At 37.3% G+C, this 22,177-nt stretch overlaps 3 protein-coding genes across 8 annotated transcripts in view; 2 read left to right on the top strand and 1 right to left on the bottom strand.

The window, feature by feature from the left end:
- TIAM2 (TIAM Rac1 associated GEF 2) overlaps nucleotides 1–11,030 on the top strand; it is a 166,432-nt gene extending 155,402 nt beyond the window's left edge. For all 3 annotated transcript variants that reach the window (XM_053972797.1, XM_053972794.1, XM_053972795.1), the window contains 10 exons: nucleotides 348–473; nucleotides 1,626–1,734; nucleotides 2,362–2,541; nucleotides 3,892–4,010; nucleotides 5,148–5,256; nucleotides 6,281–6,339; nucleotides 7,232–7,337; nucleotides 8,066–8,153; nucleotides 8,800–8,954; nucleotides 9,794–11,030. In XM_053972797.1, the coding sequence (XP_053828772.1) occupies nucleotides 348–473; nucleotides 1,626–1,734; nucleotides 2,362–2,541; nucleotides 3,892–4,010; nucleotides 5,148–5,256; nucleotides 6,281–6,339; nucleotides 7,232–7,337; nucleotides 8,066–8,153; nucleotides 8,800–8,954; nucleotides 9,794–10,437 (1,695 nt within the window). In that variant the 3' untranslated portion in view covers nucleotides 10,438–11,030. The remainder of the gene's footprint in view (nucleotides 1–347; nucleotides 474–1,625; nucleotides 1,735–2,361; nucleotides 2,542–3,891; nucleotides 4,011–5,147; nucleotides 5,257–6,280; nucleotides 6,340–7,231; nucleotides 7,338–8,065; nucleotides 8,154–8,799; nucleotides 8,955–9,793) is intronic.
- The window catches only part of TFB1M (transcription factor B1, mitochondrial), a 31,989-nt gene continuing 15,511 nt past the window's right edge, over nucleotides 5,700–22,177 (bottom strand). For 3 of the 4 annotated variants that reach the window (XM_053972800.1, XM_053972799.1, XM_053972798.1), the window contains exons 7-8: nucleotides 14,629–14,756; nucleotides 11,119–11,885 (exon numbers count right to left, since the gene is read on the bottom strand). In XM_053972800.1, the coding sequence (XP_053828775.1) occupies nucleotides 11,624–11,885; nucleotides 14,629–14,756 (390 nt within the window). In that variant the 3' untranslated portion in view covers nucleotides 11,119–11,623. Of the gene's footprint in view, nucleotides 5,823–6,635; nucleotides 6,688–11,118; nucleotides 11,886–14,628; nucleotides 14,757–22,177 lie in introns of those variants that run through there. The other variant, XR_008436171.1, reaches the window with a different exon arrangement.
- Nucleotides 18,558–21,727, top strand: CLDN20 (claudin 20). Its single transcript, XM_053972801.1, has 2 exons — nucleotides 18,558–18,759; nucleotides 20,785–21,727. Exon 2 carries the CDS (start codon nucleotides 20,869–20,871, stop codon nucleotides 21,526–21,528), a length of 660 nt encoding a protein of 219 aa, XP_053828776.1. The 5' UTR covers nucleotides 18,558–18,759; nucleotides 20,785–20,868; the 3' UTR covers nucleotides 21,529–21,727.

Raw genomic sequence — 22,177 nt, 5'->3', positions numbered from 1 at the left:
TTCTTTTATGGGTTAAGACCTTGGCACTTGGGTTTTTCATTGCTGAGAGTGTGACAGAAAAAGCAAACGACAAAGATGTCAATAGGAATGACTTTCCCTCTGTGTGTACATCACTTCCTTTTCTTAAAGAGTAATTGTTCTTCTGAATTAACTGCTTAAAACTGAATTAACTGCAAAAACCTTCACTTTTTGCATGGATTTTTTATAAAACCTGTTTGAAAAGTATTAACAAAGATATTACTAGCCTTTGCAATCTATTTGTGTGTTTCATCTCCTTAGTCCACTGTTTTCAAAAGACCTTGTAGGTCCATGGAGTGCTGTACTTCATGGCCTGATGTTTTCCACAGATGGAGTCCTTGTTCGGCAGCCTGCCAGAAATGCTGGATTTTCAGAAGGTGTTTTTGGAGACCCTTGAGGATGGCATATCTTCTTCCTCAGATTTTAATACATTGGAAACACCATCTCAGTTCCGGGTAAATATTTCATAATTTCATACTTTGTAGTGTGCCTGCAAATGTTTGTGAAAATCTGGCTTTGAGAAGGTTCTGGCTCTTAGAAGTTTCAGAGGGTTGCTTTTATGTTTGAAGCTTTACTTTGGATTACAGAGTTCTATTGAGCAATGAAAGATAAGTGCTATTTTTCATGGTCTTATCTTCCTCCCCATGGCAAAAGTTGCAACATGGGAAAAGACAGAGTAGACTTCGAGTATGTGATAAACTGGCAGTGTTTGTGAGGCAGAACTCCTTTGAAGAGAGTTTATTGTCACTGTGCTGAATTCTGCCCTGCCTGTGCTTCTCTATGCTGTGCCCAACTAACCCCCAACAGACTGGGAGCTTTTCTTGTTAAATGCTACACAAGTTTCCCATGCTGTGAGGTCCAAGAAGCAGACCTGTGAAGTGTAAATGGCTGCAGCACTACCCAGTACCTGCCCTGACTGGAGGAAGTTGATTCCCTGGCAATGGAGTCACTGGATCAGGACTGAGCGCAACTGCTGGCACGTCTCCTGAACACTTGCTGCATTTTGTGGAGCAAACATTGATAAAAAGAGAGGAGAGGGCTGCTTTCCTCCTCCCTCACTACTCCTTTCTTATATTTGCTCTGGGGGGCATTTTTCTAAAAACCTCTCTCTTGTGATTCAGTCCCTCCCACATCTTCCCAACCTCTCCTTCATCCAAAAACATCAGAGGTGTCCTGTTATTACCACCTGCCTGAAGAAAGGAAAACAGCTGGAAAGCAATCCTGTATTTGTTTTACTCTGTCCCTTCTGGCTTTGGCACTTTATGCCTTGCTTCCTATGGCTCACATTTTTTTCCCAGCACAACATAGTTATATGTCTGCTGGTTTTTGTTCCTGTGCTGCCTGAAATATAAAGTAAAACAGAATACCTGCTCAGGAAGAAAGGAGAAAATTGCAGGCTATGCCTAAATAGGCTGACCTCTATACTCAGCGAAACACAAAAATATCATCAAGTTACTACCAGTAGTATATTCATGTTATATATATATATATATAATATATTTATAGAAAGATAGCAGATAATCCACCATTGAGTCTGCTTGTTGTATGCCTGAATATTTATTTAGGATTCTAGTAGTGAACTAATATTTTGATTGTGTTGATTTCAGAAATTGCTGTTTTCCCTTGGAGGCTCCTTTCTGTATTATGCTGACCACTTCAAACTGTACAGTGGCTTCTGTGCAAACCACATCAAAGTTCAGAAAGTTCTTGAGAGAGGTAATTTATTGTCTTCATTATTGTAATTCACTTGCATGAATTCAAACTGCAGTGAACTACTGTAAAAAACTTGTCAACTTGCAGAGAATATTGGATAAAATCAAGGAATAAATATTAGTATAAAACAAGGACTAATCAGGTATCTTTCAACAGGAAGATCTAAGATCACAGGTTCTGCTGACGTATGGTATAGACCTGAAGAATAAGACTCCATTTGTAACCCCCAGGCAGTAACCTGGAGAACTGTAGAAACACCTTCCACAACTTTGTGCTGTCTGCAGGCCCAGACTCCAGAAAAGCAGCAACAAATGGTAGAATAAATCAGGAATTACTTCCTGTGCCATTCGCTGCAATGCAGTGGAAAAATTAGAGGAATAATCTCACCTTCATAAAATTGCTCTCTCGGCCCTTTTGAATGTTATTTGATGCAGGAAATTATTATGAAATGAATAGTATATACTACTCTGTAAATCATCCATTGAAAAGGGCGAGAATTTTGGTGCTGGGTTCAAATTGCCACTCCATGTTTTTTGATTATGGTAGCTTCCATAAATTTCATGTTCAACTGACCAATTCTTTTTTTTTTTTTTTTTTTTTTTTTCTTTTCTTCTTTTTTTCTTTATCTAGCCAAAACAGATAGTGCCTTTAAGACCTTTCTGGATGCTCGAAATCCCACAAAGCAACATTCTTCTACACTGGAATCATATCTCATAAAGCCTGTTCAGAGAGTGCTGAAATATCCTCTGCTTTTAAAAGAGCTGGTGTCTCTGACCGACAATGAGAGTGAGGAGCATTATCATTTGACAGGTAACAACTTCTTTTCTTCTACAGGAATGAATATGAGTTAAGTTTTATTTCCTGCCCTTTCTGAAGATACAAGTAGGCATTCTGGTAGATAGCACAGAACTTGTCAAAACCTAAAGAGAATTCCCTCCCTCTCCTTAAAAGTAGTAAGTATTTTTTTTTTGTTCCTTTAGCTAAAAGTCCTACTTGGTATGTCCAAGTCCCTTTGAGAAGTAGGTATGCCCAAGATTTGCCATGGCAAGTAGGACTGGGATCTTTATCCTCATGCACAGAAGCATATCAGGTCACAGTGTTGCCTTTTGGTTTTTTTTAACCCACTGGAGAAACACTGACCAAGGCTCCATCTTGTGGTTATTATTTAGTTCTTGAAGTATGTCAAAGTTTAAGAGCACCACAGAAAGAAATATTTGTTGTTCGACGTCCTTCTGTGACTCTTGCTTGTGTAGAAGAGATCTTTGTCAAATGTTTGCAGTCCTCCCATGTGGAGAGATTTATCTGACATGCATTGCTTTTCTAGGCTCACATACCTGGGACTTCACCCCAGCAAATTCCAGTTCAGGTCTGTCAGCACTTGGTGGATGAAAATCAAGAGATGTATTTTATGGATTGACTGTCATTTTCACAAAATGGATGCAGACAAAATACACTGTTAGTAAAAACTCATGAGGATCTTACTGACTTGAAAAGAAGCTTCCAATATCGTTCCCTTCCCCAAACAAGCTGGGGCTGGGGACTTACTTGCAGGTCAGGATAGATGACAAACTGCTAAAATTAAGAACTGATGAAACAAAGGAGCCCTGTCCAATTCCGTTCTGAATTAATACAAAAGTCTAATGGAATCTAGTGACGTTCTTGTTTGGAAAACATAATTTAAACAAAACCTGGCCACCAGCATTTCATGAGTACAGCCTATGAGGAACTTGTACAGCCTAACACTGTATTTCTTTGTCCATTCTGGGATGAGACAAATGCGATTTATTTCTCTTAAAGATCATTAGATAACTTATTCCAGGATAAGTGTAGATTACTTCAGAGGATCTAGTGGCCCTTTATCTACAAGATGCAAAATCTGACCATGGTACTGTCACACTTTGGGACCTTGTCACTGGAATGCTTATTGCAGCCTTTTCAGCCACTTAAGACACCACATGAGCATTTTTCACTTACTCTGACCAGGAAATTTTTCTACTGTTTCTATGAGAAAGTATTGATACAGAGCTAGAATTCAGCTCACCAAACATTCGGAAGGCAACATCATTTTACATGTCTCAAGGGGAATTCAATTTAAAATTACCATATTTAGAAAATAAAAATGAATTACATAACTGTGTATGAAATTTTTAAACCTTACAGAAGCACTGAAGGCAATGGAAAAAGTAGCAAGTCACATAAATGAGATGCAGAAAATATATGAAGATTATGGCACTGTATTTGACCAACTGGTTGCAGAACAAAGTGGAACAGAGAAAGAGGTAAGAGAAGAAACAACATGTTACATTCACTCTTGAAGCATTATCCAGCTTACTGTAGGGCCTTCCTCACTTCCTGAGGCAATTTGTGGAACTTACTTGTGCTGGGCTTGCTCCATTCTCCTTGAATATTCTGACTTGTGTTTTGCCTGTCAGATTTCTTTCTGTCAGCAGATTATGGTAAAGTTTTCAGACAGCTGCCAGAGCTGCATTCTGGACTGACAGGAATTGCAAGCAGGAGTAGATATAGTTCTCAATAGGAAAAAAATCCCCCCTGTCAAAACATTGCAGAGATTATCCATGCCCCAAGGCATTCAGATTTTATGCTATTGAGTTCTTAAGTTCTTAACATATTTTTTCACCCGTATAAATGAAAATGGCAATTTGAGGGATTTCACGTTAAGGTCTGTTATTCTCATTCTCTGCACTTCCAGTGCTGAGGCATCCATGGGCATTTGTCAGAGCAAAATCCATTAGTTATACAGACTGTGTGCAGTCATCTCCCAGACTGGGGCACCAAGGCCTCAACTTAGCCATTTACATCAAACAATTACTACGCAGATCAAATCTGTAAAGTTGGATATCAGATATGAGAGATGTCATCTCAGTTGTTTCATTTCCTGCTAGTAAAAGTCAAATTGTCCCTGTTGACTACCTGGTTTCTCATAATTTATGGGGAAATAAAACTTGACAGCCTTTGATATTCTTCAGCATTATGTTGTATCCCACAGAAGAAAGGAGCCTCAGAGTAAAAGACCTCCATTAATTCTGCCATTGGTAGTGTCATTAATACTAATTACTCTATAGAAATTAAAGTTACTTACAGCGAATAAATCAGGTGGTTCGTAACTGGCTATATGGAAGTGTAAGATTATCAGATCAGATTAGTATAATTCCAAGTTATTAACAGTAAAAACTTCTGCCCAGCTTCCATAACTTAGGGGCTATTACATTGTATATTTGCAACCTGTTTTAAAAAAAGGGATTACGTACACTTTTCCTGCTGTAGTGAAGATTGCTTTCTATACATAAACACAGAAAACATAGATCCTCTAAGTTATCGATGTGTACTAAAATGCAGGACTGATGTAGATATTTATACTGCTTATTTATGTTACCTACTGTTATAATTTAATACAGGTGACAGAGCTTTCCATGGGAGAACTTCTGATGCACTCTACAGTTACCTGGCTGAATCCTTTCCCATCGCTGGGCAAAGCAAGGAAAGACCTTGAACTTACAGTGTTCGGTAAGTGTCTTCTTTAAGGACTCTGTGCTTTCAAATCTGAAGATTGCCACATTAGATCTTCTCACAGGATAAAAGCTCCAAACTCCCTTCCCTGTAGTCATGTGCTATGTAGGGTGGACTTATATGTGAAAAAATACATAGTTGTATTTTCCTAGCATGAAAAAATTTTCTATTTATTTGCTTGCTGGTACTGTTTGCTCTGTGAGCCAGCCTTAGCTGCTGTCTTGCCTATATTTAATCTATGGAAGATTTTCAAGAGGGAATATTAGAGTCTTTAGAACAATCTGTTAAATGAGGCTTTCAAAGTAGGCTTGTGGGAAAATCATGTCTTGTGAATTCAGATTAACTTCTGCTTTACAGCTACTGCACTGAAATCCCCATCCAGATTATTTTAACCTGAATCTTGATGTGGAAATGAGACCATACAAACAAGAGTCCATTTCTTAAAAATAATATTATTTTAATATTTCAGTGGATAAACACCTTCAGAAGAACTCCAGGCTGATGACAGGTTTCTCTTTCTCAGGGCGCTCCTTCCATGGGAAGCATGGTTAAGGGAGGGGATGCTCCAAACAGAAGAACAAACTGTTAAACTGCAGGAATAACAGACTGTGTCCTTCACAGTACTCTCCTGCTATAGGCCCTTTACTCCACTTGAAAATGTCCACTGTCTACAGAAAGAAAATTTTTACATCTAACCCACATCTTTTTATTTGTTTATGTGAAGACTTATGGGAGATAGGTGGTTACTGGTAGTTTCAGAATAAATGTACAGAATGGCTTCATCCTAAACGTTCAGAACAAAAGCTGAGGGAAAAATACTGCCATTGCATGAAAGTGCAGGATGAAGAACCCAATTGTCATCTCAACACAGGGCAAATGCTTTTCAATGTTTGCTTATCTCATCCTTCGCATTTCCATGACTATAATAATCAGCTTCTCCAAGATAGTATTTTCACTGAATATTGTAACATTATGCCTATAATTAACAGTTTTCTTTTTTTTTTTTTCTTTCTCTTTTCAGTTTTTAAGAGGGCTGTAATACTGGTGTATAAGGAGAACTACAAACTGAAAAAGAAAATGGTAAGTCTGGTATCAGTGGAGATGGTGGCTGTTCAGGATATTACTGCAAAATGAGATGGACCATAACAGTGTTAGAGGGGGAGTGATTGAGGTGAAACACCACTTTCCCTTACTAGGCTGGAGGTCTGGCTATCCTGATGAAACAAATGCTCAGTATCTGTGTAGCAATATTTTTTGTTATTTAGTAAGCAGCATCATCTTCTGTGTGAGCCCCACGTTGATTTAATCAAGTGGAAGATGAAACACTGCTATGCAGAAATAACTAATTCTTCCAGATAGCATTTATGATGGCCTACCTTACCACAGGGTGCAGGTGAAAGATCTGTGTTTTATGGGCCCTTGATTACCCTGGAAGGAAAAGAAAAGGGGAATTATAGACATAACCTTCTCTGCACCCACTTACAGACCTGAAATGTGGAAGTCAGGTAGCAAATTGTATGTTCCAAGTACCAGTGGTGATATACTGCACCATGCTCATTGTAACAGATGGAGGAGCTCTAAAAGTAGCAGCAGCAGCTACATAATTAATGTATGCTGCTAATCAACAGTCTGTATGTTCTTTCACAGGAGATTTCTTCCCTGGTAGTACTTTTAGGCAAAGTATTACTTTTATCAGTTAAAATCAAATGGCTTTTAAAAGTTAAAGCAATTACGAATTCCAAGGTTATGTCTATCACCATTTCAACTACAATTTACAAGTTCATTTTAAGGTAGTGAAGGAAAGTTTAATCAATTTAGTTTTTCTTCAAAGGCAGATCTTTTCAATTTAGTTTTTCTTCAAAGGCAGATCTTTTCAATTTAGTTTTTCTTCAAAGGCAGATCTTTTAAGAGTAGCACGAAACACCACCATTTCTTCTACTTCTTAGAAATATCCTTTGTTTTCTTTTTACAGCCTACTAATGCTCGTGCTGCACATAATTATGGTGACTTAGATCCATTTAAATTTCGTTGGCTGATTCCTTTATCTGCTCTTCAAGTTCGACTGGGGAACACAGCAGGTAACTCTCTTTCAGTAAATACTTTAGGACTGAATGCTTTTCTGGAATTCTGTAATATTGCTTCTTCCAGATGTCTTTCTGAGCCTCTGGAAACAAGTAGATGTAGAGAAAATACCATCTATCTACTGTTGTCTCTGCACTCAGGGGGTACATGCTTGATACATTTACAGACTTTCTTCATTTGGTATGTTGACTTCTTTTGTGCATTAAGGGAGATGTAACATGATGTGAAGGAATGACAGAATGAAAATTCCCAATAAAAGGCAGGTGGTTTACTGTAGTTGACATTCTGATGACACACTGGTGCTGTGCGTGTGCTGATCCTCATGTTTTTTCAAACAGCGGAAAGGTGACCAATTTGTGGTAGTAAAGGGCTGTGGGTTTATTTTCAAGCTGATCTTTATAGTCCTATCCACTTCTCTATGTTCTGTAAAGTGTCACAAGGTCTTTAGAGCACACCTACATGAAGGCCTGTTAAGGCTGGAAGATACAGAGAAGGAGAAAGAATGGGGGAAAGCAACTCTCCAAGAGAGAAGTTATCAAAGGCAGTGCTAGGCTGCTGCCACAAGAGAGCTCAGAGGACTTTCTCTTGGGTGAGATCTTCTGTAGCTCCACAAGTGGCTGAGTTAACACTGCCTTCTGGAGAGTGGGGGTGCTCTACCCTGGTCTTTCTAATGCCAAAGGTTTTGTGGAGTGTATGCAAAAGTAACATTTCCTTCCATGCACAGGAACAGAGAACAGCTGTATCTGGGAACTGATTCACACCAAGTCAGAACTAGAAGGCAGGCCAGAAACAATTTTTCAGTTGTGCAGCAGGTAAGCTTTACATGGAGGTTGTATTTCTCAAATCACATTAATGGAATTTAAAAAAAAAGAGAAAATATTTTCCCCCATGTGACCTTCACATCAGCAGTTTCAAAGCGGCACTCTTTATTTGAAGCTAGGCACTATGCAAGTCTTTAACTGCAAAAAGTATAAAAAATTCAAATGGGTGAATTAGGTGTAGTCAGAAATCTGCAGATATATGAACATAAGCTCCAGTATGGTATGGGCTGATAAAGTAACTGATTTTATCACTCTCAGCTGGTTAACAGAGATTACTTTCTCATAAAGACCACTTAAGGTGGTGATTCCCTCATACAGAAGTTACCTTTCAAGTAATTTTCTAAGAGGAAGAAATGAAGATCACAAAACACAAGGTGTGTGAAATGTCTAACATTATTAAGATGTCCCTGCCCATGGCAAAGGGGTTGGAACTTGATAACCTTTATGTCCCTTCCAACCCAGAACATTCTATGATCTTATGATAGCTGTAAACCCACTACTAAAGCAAGCTTTTGAAAAAAAAAAACAAAAAAAACCCACTGCACTAAAGCCCATCAGCAGAAAGGAATGGGAACATTTTATCCCACTGTCTTACTTCAGCAAGGAAATTAAGTTCTGTGTTTTCTTAAATTTGCAGTGATTCTGAGAACAAGACTAACATTGTGAAAGTCATCCGTTCTATTCTGCGGGAAAATTTCAGACGTCACATAAAATGTGAGCTACCACTGGAGAAAAAATGTAAAGATCGCCTTGTCCCACTTAAGAATCGTGTACCTTTAACAGCCAAACTGGGTAAGAAACACCTTCTCAAGTGAAAACTAAAGCGCCCAGACTCCAGTGCTGGTAGGGCGTTCACAATTATTACCATGACCATAGAGTATCATGTGTCAGACCCACAAATCCCATTTCTTTTTTTTTTTTTTTTGGACTGGAGAAGGAGTATTTCTCTACCACTCAGTGTGTGACAGGAGCTAGAGGAGATAAGCAGACTTCCCCACACTGCAGTGTGTCATTAGCTCTCTTCAGAGAAGACTTAATAAGGCCCAAATTCCTTTTGCTGGGAAGGAACAGACAGCTTTGACATACAGTATTAGCATTCTTTCCTCTGGGTTCCCTTTAATAACTCAGCCCTAGTAACATTTGCAGCTAGAACAACAGGGAAAAGGCAGGGGGTCTTGCTCCTTTCAGTGCACTAAATCTGCATCCCAGCTGATACTGTAATTAAGTACAGGCTTAAGACATTTTAGGTAAATGAGTGGACTAGTATTTAAAGTTCTCTATCAGATCAGTCCTCTGTAAAATCCCCTTAATGTCAGAGGACCTGGAACAGTTCAGCTGCTGCCTACACTTGGGCCCTTCAGTGCTTGAGGTGCCTAAGTCAGTCTTTCTTTCTGAAGAAGTGTGTAATTTATGACTACACTTTTTTGAGGATTTGATATATATTACACATGAAGGAAAGCACAGTAGGATAGGTCTAATGAAAACTGTGACATGGGGAGCACACTGTCAGTATCAGGGTGCTGACACATCTGACTTAGAATAACTATGTCCATCGTAAGTGGGATATTAAGATAAAAGGAGTGACCAATTTTTTTGCTGAAAAAATAAACCTGCATTTTTACTCTGCACAGCTTCCACAAGATCCTTGAAGGTACTGAAGAAGTCATCCAGTAGCGAGTGGAATGGTGACCAGGGGAAAGGCACCTTCCAGGACTCTGATGAGTGCAGCCTAAGCAGCAGCACTCAGAGCAGCAGCTGCCACACTTCTGAGAGCATCCAGGAGCCCAAAAAATCATCTCCTGATAAACATGCAGAGAGCACTGCATCTGACTTTTCTAATGTTCTTGTCAAAGAATCCGATATTCTCAGTGATGATGACGATGACGAGGATTATCGGAACCTAAAGAAAGGCAGCCCTACAAAAGACATTGAAATACAGTTCCAGCGGCTGAAGATTTCAGAGGAACCCAGCGCTGACTCTGAACAGGATCAGGCTGCTGAAATAGAGGAAGAAGATGGCTTTCAGATAGCAGAGCATCCAAAGCTCGTGCGGGGCCATTTTTGCCCAGTGAAGAGAAAAGTAAACAGCACAAAGCGTAGCAGAGGAACTCTAATGGCAATGCAAGAACGTCACCAATCCCTTGACAGTCACTCTGATGCTGCAAACCTGGATCTGAACTCTATTTTAGAGAGAGAATTTAGTGTCCAGAGTTTAACATCTGTAGTTAATGAGGACTGTTTTTATGAAGCTGTGGAGAGGCACGGAAAATCCTAGATTAATATTAAAACATTCATTTGAAGTCCACATAAAATTCAACAAATATTTTGCTTTAAAACTAGTAAATTCATGGAAGCTGCAGGAAAACTACTATCTGATTTTGTGCACTAATACATTTTTGCTCAAAAACAGCTGTAAAGGATTCTTAAGTTATTTTAATTTATTGTGGATCAAAAATAGATTAAGTTGGCCCAGGTTTGTAAATTAGTTCATCCCTTTCAAACATTTATTAAGACAATGTAGTGTTCTTGGGGATGGCCTCATTAATATTTTAAGTAATGTGGAAAAGGTGCTAGTGAGTGGCAGAGGGGTTTACAATGGAAAGTAGCATTGCAAACTGAATTTTTCAATACCATGGGCATTTTATTTCTTTGGTTTTCATGTCTGCTTTATTTAAAGCACAATTAAGTTATTTTAATGTGTTTTAGTGCACAACAGTGCAGAAGTTTCATTTTTGTATGTTTCAATGCTGTTTATACTTTATACATATGTGTAAATACAGAAACAAAGCTTGGCCTGTAATCTTTTATTTGACTGTATTTTTTATTTTCTCTATGAGCCTGTACAGTAAAAGACAAATAAGTATTGTACTTAGCCATGTTTTCTACTTTTTATTGTGCTGCTTTTCTGCAACTGGAGCTTTAAATCCCAAATTCTTTGCTTCTGCATAAATGAGAAGAGTATTAGCAGACCTTGAGGCAATTGGTGCACTTTATCCACTCGTAAGCCAGTCACTTGAGTGTATTTATAAGAGTCTTGGCTTCTGTTTTTTAAATTATTCTGCACAGTAGGATGTTCCAGGATAAGAAAAGCACAAAAATCCAACACTATCTTATATGCTGATATCTGAAAAGTATTTTTCTTCAATTTCAGTAAAGCACTGGCATTCATACAAAATTCAATTCTATCAGAAGTATTGCAACTTAATTGCCTGTCTCACAACCTACCTTGTTTCTTGGTATGTGTTCTAGCCATTTCCCTGAAGTAAAAAGAACCTGGATTGTCTTTTCCCTTTTGTCTGCAGCTGAATGGAATAGAGAGATGCCCTCTCTCTCTACCACTTTCTCAAAAGTAGGTCTTTCATATCTGCACAGATGTAGGACCATCTAAACCTTCTTTTACTGAGTCAACACCTGTAGATCAAGGAGTTAAAACTAATAAAAAAACAATCAGACTTGTGCTGTTACAGCTGATTTTCCTCTTCAGCCTGTTCAGGCTGACCAGTACTTCCAAGTAAACTTTTTGTCATCTTCTTTTGCCGTAGCTCTTCTCTGTAGTTGAACACAAAAAGGCTTGGGTCTTCATCACACATTTTCCTGTATGCATTGCACAGGTTTCTAAACTGTGACATAGAGAGCTGAAAAGGACGCAGAGTTGGATCAACATCTGCTGTCATCATCAGCAGTTCTGTTCTTTTCAAGCGCCCATTTTCAGGAAACAAGGTCCTAAAAGATATGGGGTAAAGAAAAATTTCAGCAATTCACACAGACAATTACATTTTCCTTAAGAGTAACATGGGATTTACTTATTAGTAAACCTGTATTAATTATGTCACTATTTTAGCTCTGGCACTCTTAACATACTTCATTTATCTGAGCAATGGAAACATGTAAGAGTCCTTTTTCTGCAAATGCAAATTATGACAACATAGCACATACATACATTATAGACTAAACACATGCATGTATGTTCATGTTTGCTAAGATTAAAAAGAGCTTTGGGTATGGTTACAAGCACAGAGACTTCTTAGAATTAGCCTCATATTTAGAAAGCAACAACAGATTAAACTGTGCAAAACGATCAGATTCAAATAAATATTACTTTCTTTCAGACAGTTCCATTCCAATAGAAAATACAGTTACCATTTGTCATTAATACCCTAATTCTAATGTCAGAAAAAAAAGCCAAGAAAGAAGAAAGAGCATTTAATCGCCATTCACTTTTTAATATTTAGAATGTGGGAGAATGTGGCAGGAGTCCTAGATTTTGTTTTCCGCTTTGTCATTGTTCACAGATAGGCATATCAGTACATTTTACTCTAGGGTTAGATGCATTAGCACCTCTCTCTCAGAAGTTCCCCAAATTTGAATGAAGAGTATTAGGTAAGTGATTTTTAATGTCACACAAAAATACATACTACACAGTGCAAACTATTTAAAGGACCAGCTCTTATTAGCAGTAGTTCTCAGTCTAAAATAGGCCAGAAAGGCAAAAAATCTGCACATGACTCATGGGCACTTCTCAATTTTCAAATTCTATCTCTGCTATATACATAATACCTAAAAATATTGTTCATCTAATACAGTAACATACACCCTGGCCCCCCAAACCCCCCAAGATGTGTTTGGCACATGGACAAACACATGGCACTTCTGGTTGGCTGGACAAACTAGTCCAAAGGCTTTGTGCAAGAAATGATAGTTGGTTCCTGGTGGGTACATAGAACATGAAGTTAAGAAGGGGTTTAAAATTATAAGTGAAAAATGAAATTTCTGGGAAACCTGTTTGAAGCATATGCTACTTCAGGCCTTTGTCGAAAATGTCCCCATTAGTTCAGCATCTAGGTCAGCAGTGGGTCAATTTTTATTTCAATATCCCTCTTTCCTTTGATTCCATAGTTAAAAAACATACCTGGAGCAAAGTGTACCTAGTCTTTTTTTAACAGACTATGAACCATTATATAAATGTCACGAACCACAACTCAAACTATAATACGAACTTCATAGCACAATCTTATATTTCACATCTCAAATCCCAGAACTCATACACAAATATAAACTGATCCTAGTGCCTTGTTTTTATACAGTCTGTGTGATAGATAACCTTATAATGAACTTTACAGCTTTTTTATACACCAAAATTTGCTATTTTTTTCAGGTCAGCCAAAGAATAAGAGGACTGTGTTTCTTAGCAGCACACTAGGGCTAAGGTATGATAAGCAGCTTGGGGAATACGTGACGTCCAAAAGTTCAGTTTCCCCCTCCTTGCCTCAAAAGAATGTAAAGCAGTTATTAGCAATTTGAGACTACAAAGAAGCTGGGAGGTTTTTTTTAAACGTTGGTTTAAAAACACAACTTTGTCGTGCACAATACTGTACACAACATAGATATGCTGACTGCACATGCTTTCTGCTTACATGGTCAAGAGAAACCATTCCTCCACAGTAGAAAAAAAGAAAAAAAACATCACCACCCTGTAAGTCAAAAACAAACCAGTCTAGAGTTCGGACACCTCATTTTCTAAACACTTCCAAATGCATATTCAAACTTTTAACACAGAGAAATCTATACCCATTTTAGATCCAGTGTCTGCATCCCACATATCAATGGCATTCACAGCCTCAAGGAAAAAGAACCCAACAACTCAAAACTAGAGGCAAAATTCTTTGTTCATATTTAAAACAGTGACATAGAAGGCTTGTAGTAGAGTAGGGTAGTATCAACCCTAATTCTAGACTGCATCAGGGCCAAAACTATGCCCAGCAACATTCAGGGAGCCCAGGCTGCAGCAGATGCCTCTAGTCATGACAGCATCTCTGTCACACATTCTACAGTGCTGAATTCTAGGAGTTGCCAATAGTAATTCAGACACATGGCAGTGTTGGAATTTAAACAGGATCCTTGGCAAAAAGACTGCAGGTTTCTCACATCAGAGAACCTAATAAATTCCCTCAGTAAGATACTGGGAAATTCTGAGAGCCAATAAGAACCCCATAATTTGACCTTTTGACATTATCCCCAAATAAGTAAAATTTCCTCAATTTTACTTCATCAAATTACAGATGACGTAAAATTTCATCAATTACAGATGACGTAATCCTCACACTGCCATCTTTGGTTCTGCATGTTGATACTTTTGTTTTTTAACTCAATCATTCAGTAGTTTTTGTGGTTGAGCTGGGGTTTTTTCCTTTCTGCAACAGACAAACCATTGAAAAGATGACCCCTTTATCCTAGTGATTTTTAAGAACTTCAACTGCACTAACAAAAATACACAAGTAATTATTACATAATTACATTAGCTATTAATCTCATACTTTTGTGTCCAGAAACCATTCTGAAATAGAAAGATCTGATGAACTATGACAACAGATTTAAAATTGGAAGACTAAAATCAAATGCACAGCTGACTTAGAAGCGCTGCATTTACAAAAACTTTACCTGGGAATTTTTCATTAAAAGTACTTACTCAATTCCACGGAAGCAGTATTTTCTTCTAAACTGAAAAACACTTTGAACCACTTTTTCTACCAGCTCAAATGGCTGCTGTATCTTTGGTTGCACCAATGGAGTGAAATGCACCACAGCCACATCCACCTATACAGAAAAGAAAGATAAATTAGAGTAGACATCTTCCTCTGAGACACATTACTTCTAAGTTATCTGGCTAGACATCAGCAAACAGGCACAATATAGGAAGGCATTCTTGCAGGAGGTAAGCCAGCTGTGGAGTGACTAATGTCATGGTATGGAATAAAAAGATTTGCCTTACCTTTCAAAACCCTACAGAATTTTAGTCTTAGTTATCTACATATTTCCAATTAGTTCACATGCCATCAGTACTTAGTACTTTTTACCCCCATGGCACTTTGTCCATTTAGAGCAACTTTCATGTAATCTGTAAAGTAATTAGCACTTCTGTCTTCAGATCCTTCCACAAGATAATTCTGACATAATACACAAATTAGATAATATTTTATATACAGGCTGAAGGGCAGCTGGAGAAAATTGGTATTATAATTAGAAATCAAACCCATTCCCTATATGTTTTCTGTTGCTCCAGGGCTTTCCTAAAATGTAAGCCAAGGAATTGCTTTTCAACGTTTTAAGATTTCTATTCTGTTTAAAGGAATATTACATAGAAATAAGTGCACTCAGTTTAAGTGACCACACAACTCTGTATTTACACTGTGTATCACAGTTCATCCAAAATGTTTGAATGATTCCACAAAGATAAGCTTGTACATATTCTTTTATAGTTCTCAAATCAGACTGGTTCACAGAATAGTCACTTGCCCTGTGTCTGAAAACAGAATGAAATAATATGTACACACTTTATGTTTTTTATATGTGTGTGTATATATATATGTATGCCATACAACTATATTATATATTATAACTGTATTACATAGAAGCTTTCTGAATTCAGATTTCTGTATTAAAAATTAGGAGCTGGACTAAAACTCCACTTCTGCACAACAATGAATAAAGCAGCTCATCTTCCAAACTAGAGTTTAACAACAATAAAAAGGAAAAATTTCTGTGGAGGAGCACATTGAAAACTTGTACAATGTGTACAAGTACTGTACAAATTTGTAAGTAACAGATTTTAAAAAATATTTAGTCTGTTCTTAAAAAGAGTCTGCTGAAATGATAGGCAATCACTGATTTTTTTAAAAAGATCTGACAGTCAATACTGGCACTCACAGAACATGAATTTATCATCACATGTGCTAGTTCTGACAGAAAAAAAGAGACACAATCAGACCAAAGAACAGCTGCTGCTTGAACCACAGTCTCAGTGTACCAATTGTTCGAGATAACCCAGAGCACGACAGTACTTCAAAAAAGAAAGTGTTCCTCCTACTGCTTCAACCAAAACTGCTCATAGCAACTTCTGATGTGGACATAATCTGGCACAAATGTACCATCCATCCATTTTGTTCTTTCTGTGGGAACAGCTCAGCTGTTAAGCACATCTATCCAATACAAATGCTTCTACAATACAAATTTCAAAGGAGTTGTAAAATCCAAACAATATAAGTTTTTCATGTAGATTGAACTTACAAAGCCGAGCAAAAATTCTGGCTAGAGAAAGGAAAGAAAATACCAATTAATGGTGTTGATGAAGAAAAAACCCACAGCAAGTTTCCAGTGTTAGCACTGCTGATCCCAAGTATATACTACTGGAGTATTTTTTTTTAGTTGTCCACCTTCTCTGAAAGCTAGAGTTAATAATACAACAGAAAAAATACTTAAAATTACTGAAATGTGAAGCACAATAACTTATTTAAAAATCAGATGAGAAAAAAACTTGACATATGGAATCTGCAGTGATACACATGTAATTTATTTCCCAAAGCATATTTTTAATTTCTCAAGCATTCAGAGCCTCTGCCTTTGCTATGGGTTGCTCCTATCAGGAAGACCACAGGGATATAGAAATAAAACTTATGTTCACATTGAGTATAAGAGAAGTAAATCTTTTTGAACAGAGCAAAGACATACTTCACATGTCCAATCAGCTCCTTGAACAGAAATACGAAGGGCACATGCATATGTTTATCTGCAGTTTGGTCAGGAAATATAACAAGGTATTACCCCCACAAAATTAGGGGTAAGAAAACAACCAGAGTCCATGTGGCATCACCTAGTCACCTCAATTTTGCAGAAATGTTCGTAAGTGAGAAATGAGGGCTCTTTGGGAGTTAGAGCCGTATCTTAACAAAAATTTCTGAAGGAAAAAAGCACACAATCTAGATACAGTGTACAGTTTCAGAGCCAAACAGCTCAATTTGCAATCTCAAGGCCAGTAGGCAATAGTTTCTTAGCTTTTGAAACAAAACACAGCACTTCTCAGTTCCATTATAGACACGGTTTTCTTTGGACCCCAGGAAAGCTGCTTGGTTACTATAGCAACAGATACAGGGGAAAGCTTTTCATTTGTAAATGGCCACTCCTTTAAAATCATACATGCTATTTTCCCCATACCTTTTAATATGTATCAAATAGAGAGTAGAATTATGAAAGCCAATGCAGTACATAAGCGCACTTAAAATACACATGTTGATTTGATAACTTTACTAGTAATGCTTTTCACTTAACCAAGTATTTTAGAAATATTTACAAAATAACACTCAAGTCTTACAAAATAGTGAATACAAAAATCATTCAACTGATACATCCCAAATTGTCAATAGTACAGCAATTATTCACCCCTTACTGTTTTAGTACAACTGTACAATGAAGGCTTATGTTCTGGTAGGGTAGGAGGAACACATAATAGCATACAATTTAATTCACACAAGTCTGCTGCCTTGCTAATGAAATCAACACACTAAATCAGAATAAGTTAAATGAGACAATTTTTACTAATTGTTGACAACAAAGGTCTCATAATGGGCAATACATGTACCTTGCAACAGGGCGGTATTAAAAGCAAACCCACATAACCTTTCCTCAAGATGTAATTTACTCATAGGGAACTAAAACTGAAGCAGAATATATTACAATTTCATTAAAACAGACTGCTTGAGATCCTACTGAGATAGTTCTAAGCCAGCACTTTCACAATCCAAGTACTCAGTACTATTTTATCTGTCTACTAAAAACGTTAGGTCTAACATCAGATATGTGCAACTCGTAGCACAATCTTGTTCTGATTAGAGTTTACTTTTGGCTCACTTCCAGCAGAAAGTAACTATGCCTCTACACTAATAAAACTAATTTCTGTGTAAGAACAGCTCTGCAGTAACTCCATTCACACCAGGCTCACAAACAGAATTACAGAAGACCTGAGGTCAGGTACAGAACCTGTGGGTATATCACTGCTGCAATGAACAAGAACTTTCTCCCAACTTTTTGATTTCTCACACCAACTTGTTGAGGCCACTTTTCTGATGTGTTGCATTTACCATGGAAGCCTTACCAGTAGCTTTATTCCCTTGTTCTTTTATACAGCCTTATACAAAGCTAACAAGTTATAGGGTAACCTATGGAAAGCTAAAGCTATCATGAACTGATAAGCAAAGCCTGCAGTTGAATAGAAGTGTCCTGCTGTTCCAATTACACATTAAAATAATTTTCACAGTTCTTTTCTAGGAAATTTAAACTCTTAATAAGATTATCTGTGATGAAAAAAACAACAACTGACAAACAAGAAAACTCTCCGGCCCTCAGTGCAACTTAAATTATTCTCCCCCCAGTCTGTAAGTCTGCAGTTTCTGGATTCTCAAGATTTTACTCCATTTAATCACTGCTCACACTTTCCATCATAGAACCTGGATATCATTATGTATTTAGGACTAAGGACCGCCGTCTGTTTTATTCCATAATCTCTTTGCTTTCCCTTACTGAGTGTTTTTCAAACAAAACTCATTAAACAAAGTACTCCTTTATTCTCGGGTAGATGGAACTAAGAGAGGGAACAAACAGCAGTAATGCACTTGCTGTGGAGAACAGAAAAAAAACAACATTCCAAGAAATTTTGTTAATACATGCCAATGCAGTTTTATATGAGAAGGGATAGTTGCATTCAAGAGAAACTGCATTTACCGGGACATCTACAGTGAAGAAAACATCTCAGACCTCACAACCAGCAGTAAGTCCTACACAAACAGAAATGAAACAAAACTTTTTTTTTAATTACAACTGTAGTGCTTATACTTGAAATTATCACGCCTTTAACTTGGTTCACCCCATTAAATGTAATGTATGGCTACCATTTGCAGTGCTTTGTATTTATGCTTGTGTGTTTTTATATACTGTTTTTTAAAAAGGAAGTAATGAAAAGGCTGATTGAGAATACTAATTAGCTTTTTCAGAATATGAATGAGAATACGAATGAGTTTTTGAATGAGTTTTGAGCTACCCAGACCTGTCAGCTCCTCCTGTAAAAGGAAGTTAAGCCATCTTTCCCATGGGCCTGTACAGCAAATGATATGTATTTGCCAGAACATCTCTTCCCAGCCTGAACAAACTGAAGGGATTTGGAAATAGGCAGGTCTTTGAAATAAGGTTTTAACAATGAATAGCTGTTAATATTTTCACCTTAACTTTAAGCATTTTTAATATATAGATGCTGGACCGAGTTAGCCCATCCTTGAACAATTACCTGAAATAAATACAATATAAAAACATTAGAGTATAAATATATAAATTATATATAGAGAGAGAATATAGAGAATTATACTATATATTATAAAAGAGGATAACAGTATTATACTTATAAAGGATAAATATATAAATTAGTTCAGAAATGCCACTAAAGACTGATAGAACACATATTGATCAAAACTGTGTTGTCTTATGAATGAACTGAAACAAGAGTACAATGCTTCAGATATCTTGTATTCCCCTTAATTTTATGCCTTATTATTATGGCTTTTCAAAACAGTTCTAATGATGAAGATCAATTTTAATATAATTGTACATATTTAGATAGAAAGTCTGGATCATGCTTTCTAAGACAGAAGCCTGCCCTTTGTCTACCACTGATAAAAGACAAAACCTGGCAATTACACAGCCCCATGCAAAAGGCAAAGCAAGGTACCACTTTCTAATCCTCCTCTCAGAGGTTTCAAACCATGTTCTGCATCTGCAATCCCAACAGTCCAGCTGAGATGACAGCAACAGTTCTGTCTTCCCAGCTGCACAGTTACCACACTGCCCAAAATGTTCTCATCTGTCAAATGAAACTGGACTCATTATAAAAGAATAGCAAGGAGCTTTTTAAATTATTTTTTTTAATTGCCACTTCTGGCAGTTTTGCCAAATGGCAAATTTGCAAATTATTTCAGACAGGTGACTGATTCAAAAAAAGGCACTTCCACAAATGAGCTGTTCCATACCAGTAATAAAAACATTATTTTAGAGACAGAAGAAGACCATATTCAGTCTTACAGCTTCCTAAATACTGCTACTCTAAGTCAAGGAACAGAAATCACTGAAAATAAAAAACTGTTAAGTTTAAATAAAAATGAAATAAAATTAAATATTGATTTAGAAAAGTCATGTGACTAATTGTGAAAATGCAAAAACTAAATTCTATTTTATTCTCCTCCAAAGCCAAGATATTTTGTAACACTTAATAAAAAGATGAACAGGTATTACTTAAAAAACAGAAATAAGGGGTTACCTTTAATCATAATTTAAATAAGAGATAGTGTAACAGTACCCAGTGTTATAAAAAACGGCTGACTAGAGCTATCAAGACACTTAAACAAGGTACCTGAAGAGTACAATGTATTTTCTACCAGTGTGTTTTCCTACCACAATGATTTCTAATCTGCAAGTTTCTAGTGCTCCATTTACAATGTGTATTTGTCTAGTAAGCATACAATCTGTATGCTATTACCAAAACCAACTGCAGTAAAGTAAGTTTTGCTCGATGGCTTGCAATGTATGAAAGGGCAGCAGCTCCTTTTTACAAGCAATTCTAAAGCACTGTCCATTTGCCTTCATCTCTGTTCAAGTACCTTGTGTACAGCAACTCAGCTCCTGCAGGGTCATATTCAGATATTCATTCAGATAGCTCTAATTTTAAATGCAAGCTTTTTTTGTTTGCTGATTTCTTTTCCTTTCCCCCTCGAACTTCTCCTCCTCCCCTTTCCTGCCTGCTGCACAGACGGCCACAGCTTGGCTACGAAGCTCCCAGTTACTCATTTCCACAAGAGAAAAGGCAGACAAAAGGTGACAGAAGATAATCATCATGGCATCAGCAAGCCTGCAGTTCTTTGCTTTTATTCTGGCTTTGTTTGGCGTTTTTGGAGATATCGCAGCCACCTTGCTACCAAACTGGAAGGTAAATGCAGACGTTGGCTCAAACATCATAACAGCTATAACACAGATGCAAGGACTTTGGATGGACTGCACATGGTACAGCACTGGGATGTTCAGCTGTACCCTGAAATACTCCATTCTCTCTCTCCCCGTCTACATCCAAGTTGCACGGACCACTATGGTACTGTCGTGTATCCTATCAGCCTTTGGGATCTGCATCACTACAGTCGGAATGAAATGCACAAGGCTGGGAGGGGACACTGACAACAAAAATAATGCTTGTTTTGCTGGAGGAATCTGCTTCATTCTTGCAGGAATCTTTGGATTAGTACCAACGTGCTGGTACACGAGAGAAATTATTTCAAATTTCCTGGACCAGACCATTCCAGAGAGTAGTAAACATGAACCGGGAGGAGCAGTTTATACTGGATTCATCTCAGCAGGGTTTCTGCTTATCGCAGGTGTGATCTTCTGCTCTTCCTGTTTTAAAAAGCAGCAAGGAGCGTGGATTTACCCTCCGAAGCAGCATCATTTCCCATCCACAGAGCAGGAGAGCAATGCAGGTTACAGCCTGAAGGACTATGTATAAATAGTTATTTCTATCCATTGAAGTATTTCTATTCATTCAAGGGGGTTTTTTGTGTGTTAAGTGTAGTTAGGCTATTTCAATGAATGCATAACATAGCACTTAATCTTTCCTGTATCTGGGTTGCAGTTATGCTTATGCAAAGTATTTCATTTATAGGGGCATCCACAAAAAGGAAAGAGTAGGAAAATATACTTGTCTGCTACAAGAGTACTTTATTTTGTTGATTTTTCAAACCCTTCTTCCTGACTTCCCAAGTTACACTTATTGAAGAAAAAGGAGCTATTTTAAAAACATAACTGACTGTACAATTCATGCATTGATGTCTTGTCACAGCAAAGATGATTAAAAACTAACTGCTTTCTGTTTAGTGAATCAGACTTTCAATAACATGAGACATTTTATGGTGTATTTTACATTTTTATCTTGATTTTATTTATGATGCAAGCTAAAAAAAAACCCAGAAACTATTTGTCCAAGAAGCCCAATTCAAAGGTTTTAAAAAAGTGGACATATCTGCCTTTCATTTTCAATTCTAAATTGCCCTGGTAACTAGATTTTGTTAAAAAAAATACAAAAAAAAAAAAATCAACCAACCAAAACAAATCCACAACAAAAGCTCAAGGCTCCAAGCCTCAGCTGCACTGTATAC

This window comes from Vidua macroura, chromosome 3 (assembly GCF_024509145.1).
Source record: "Vidua macroura isolate BioBank_ID:100142 chromosome 3, ASM2450914v1, whole genome shotgun sequence".
Classification (NCBI taxonomy): domain Eukaryota; kingdom Metazoa; phylum Chordata; class Aves; order Passeriformes; family Viduidae; genus Vidua; species Vidua macroura.
The sequence above is the reverse complement of the archived record's forward strand: the minus strand, read 5'-3'. Positions and strand labels throughout refer to the sequence as shown.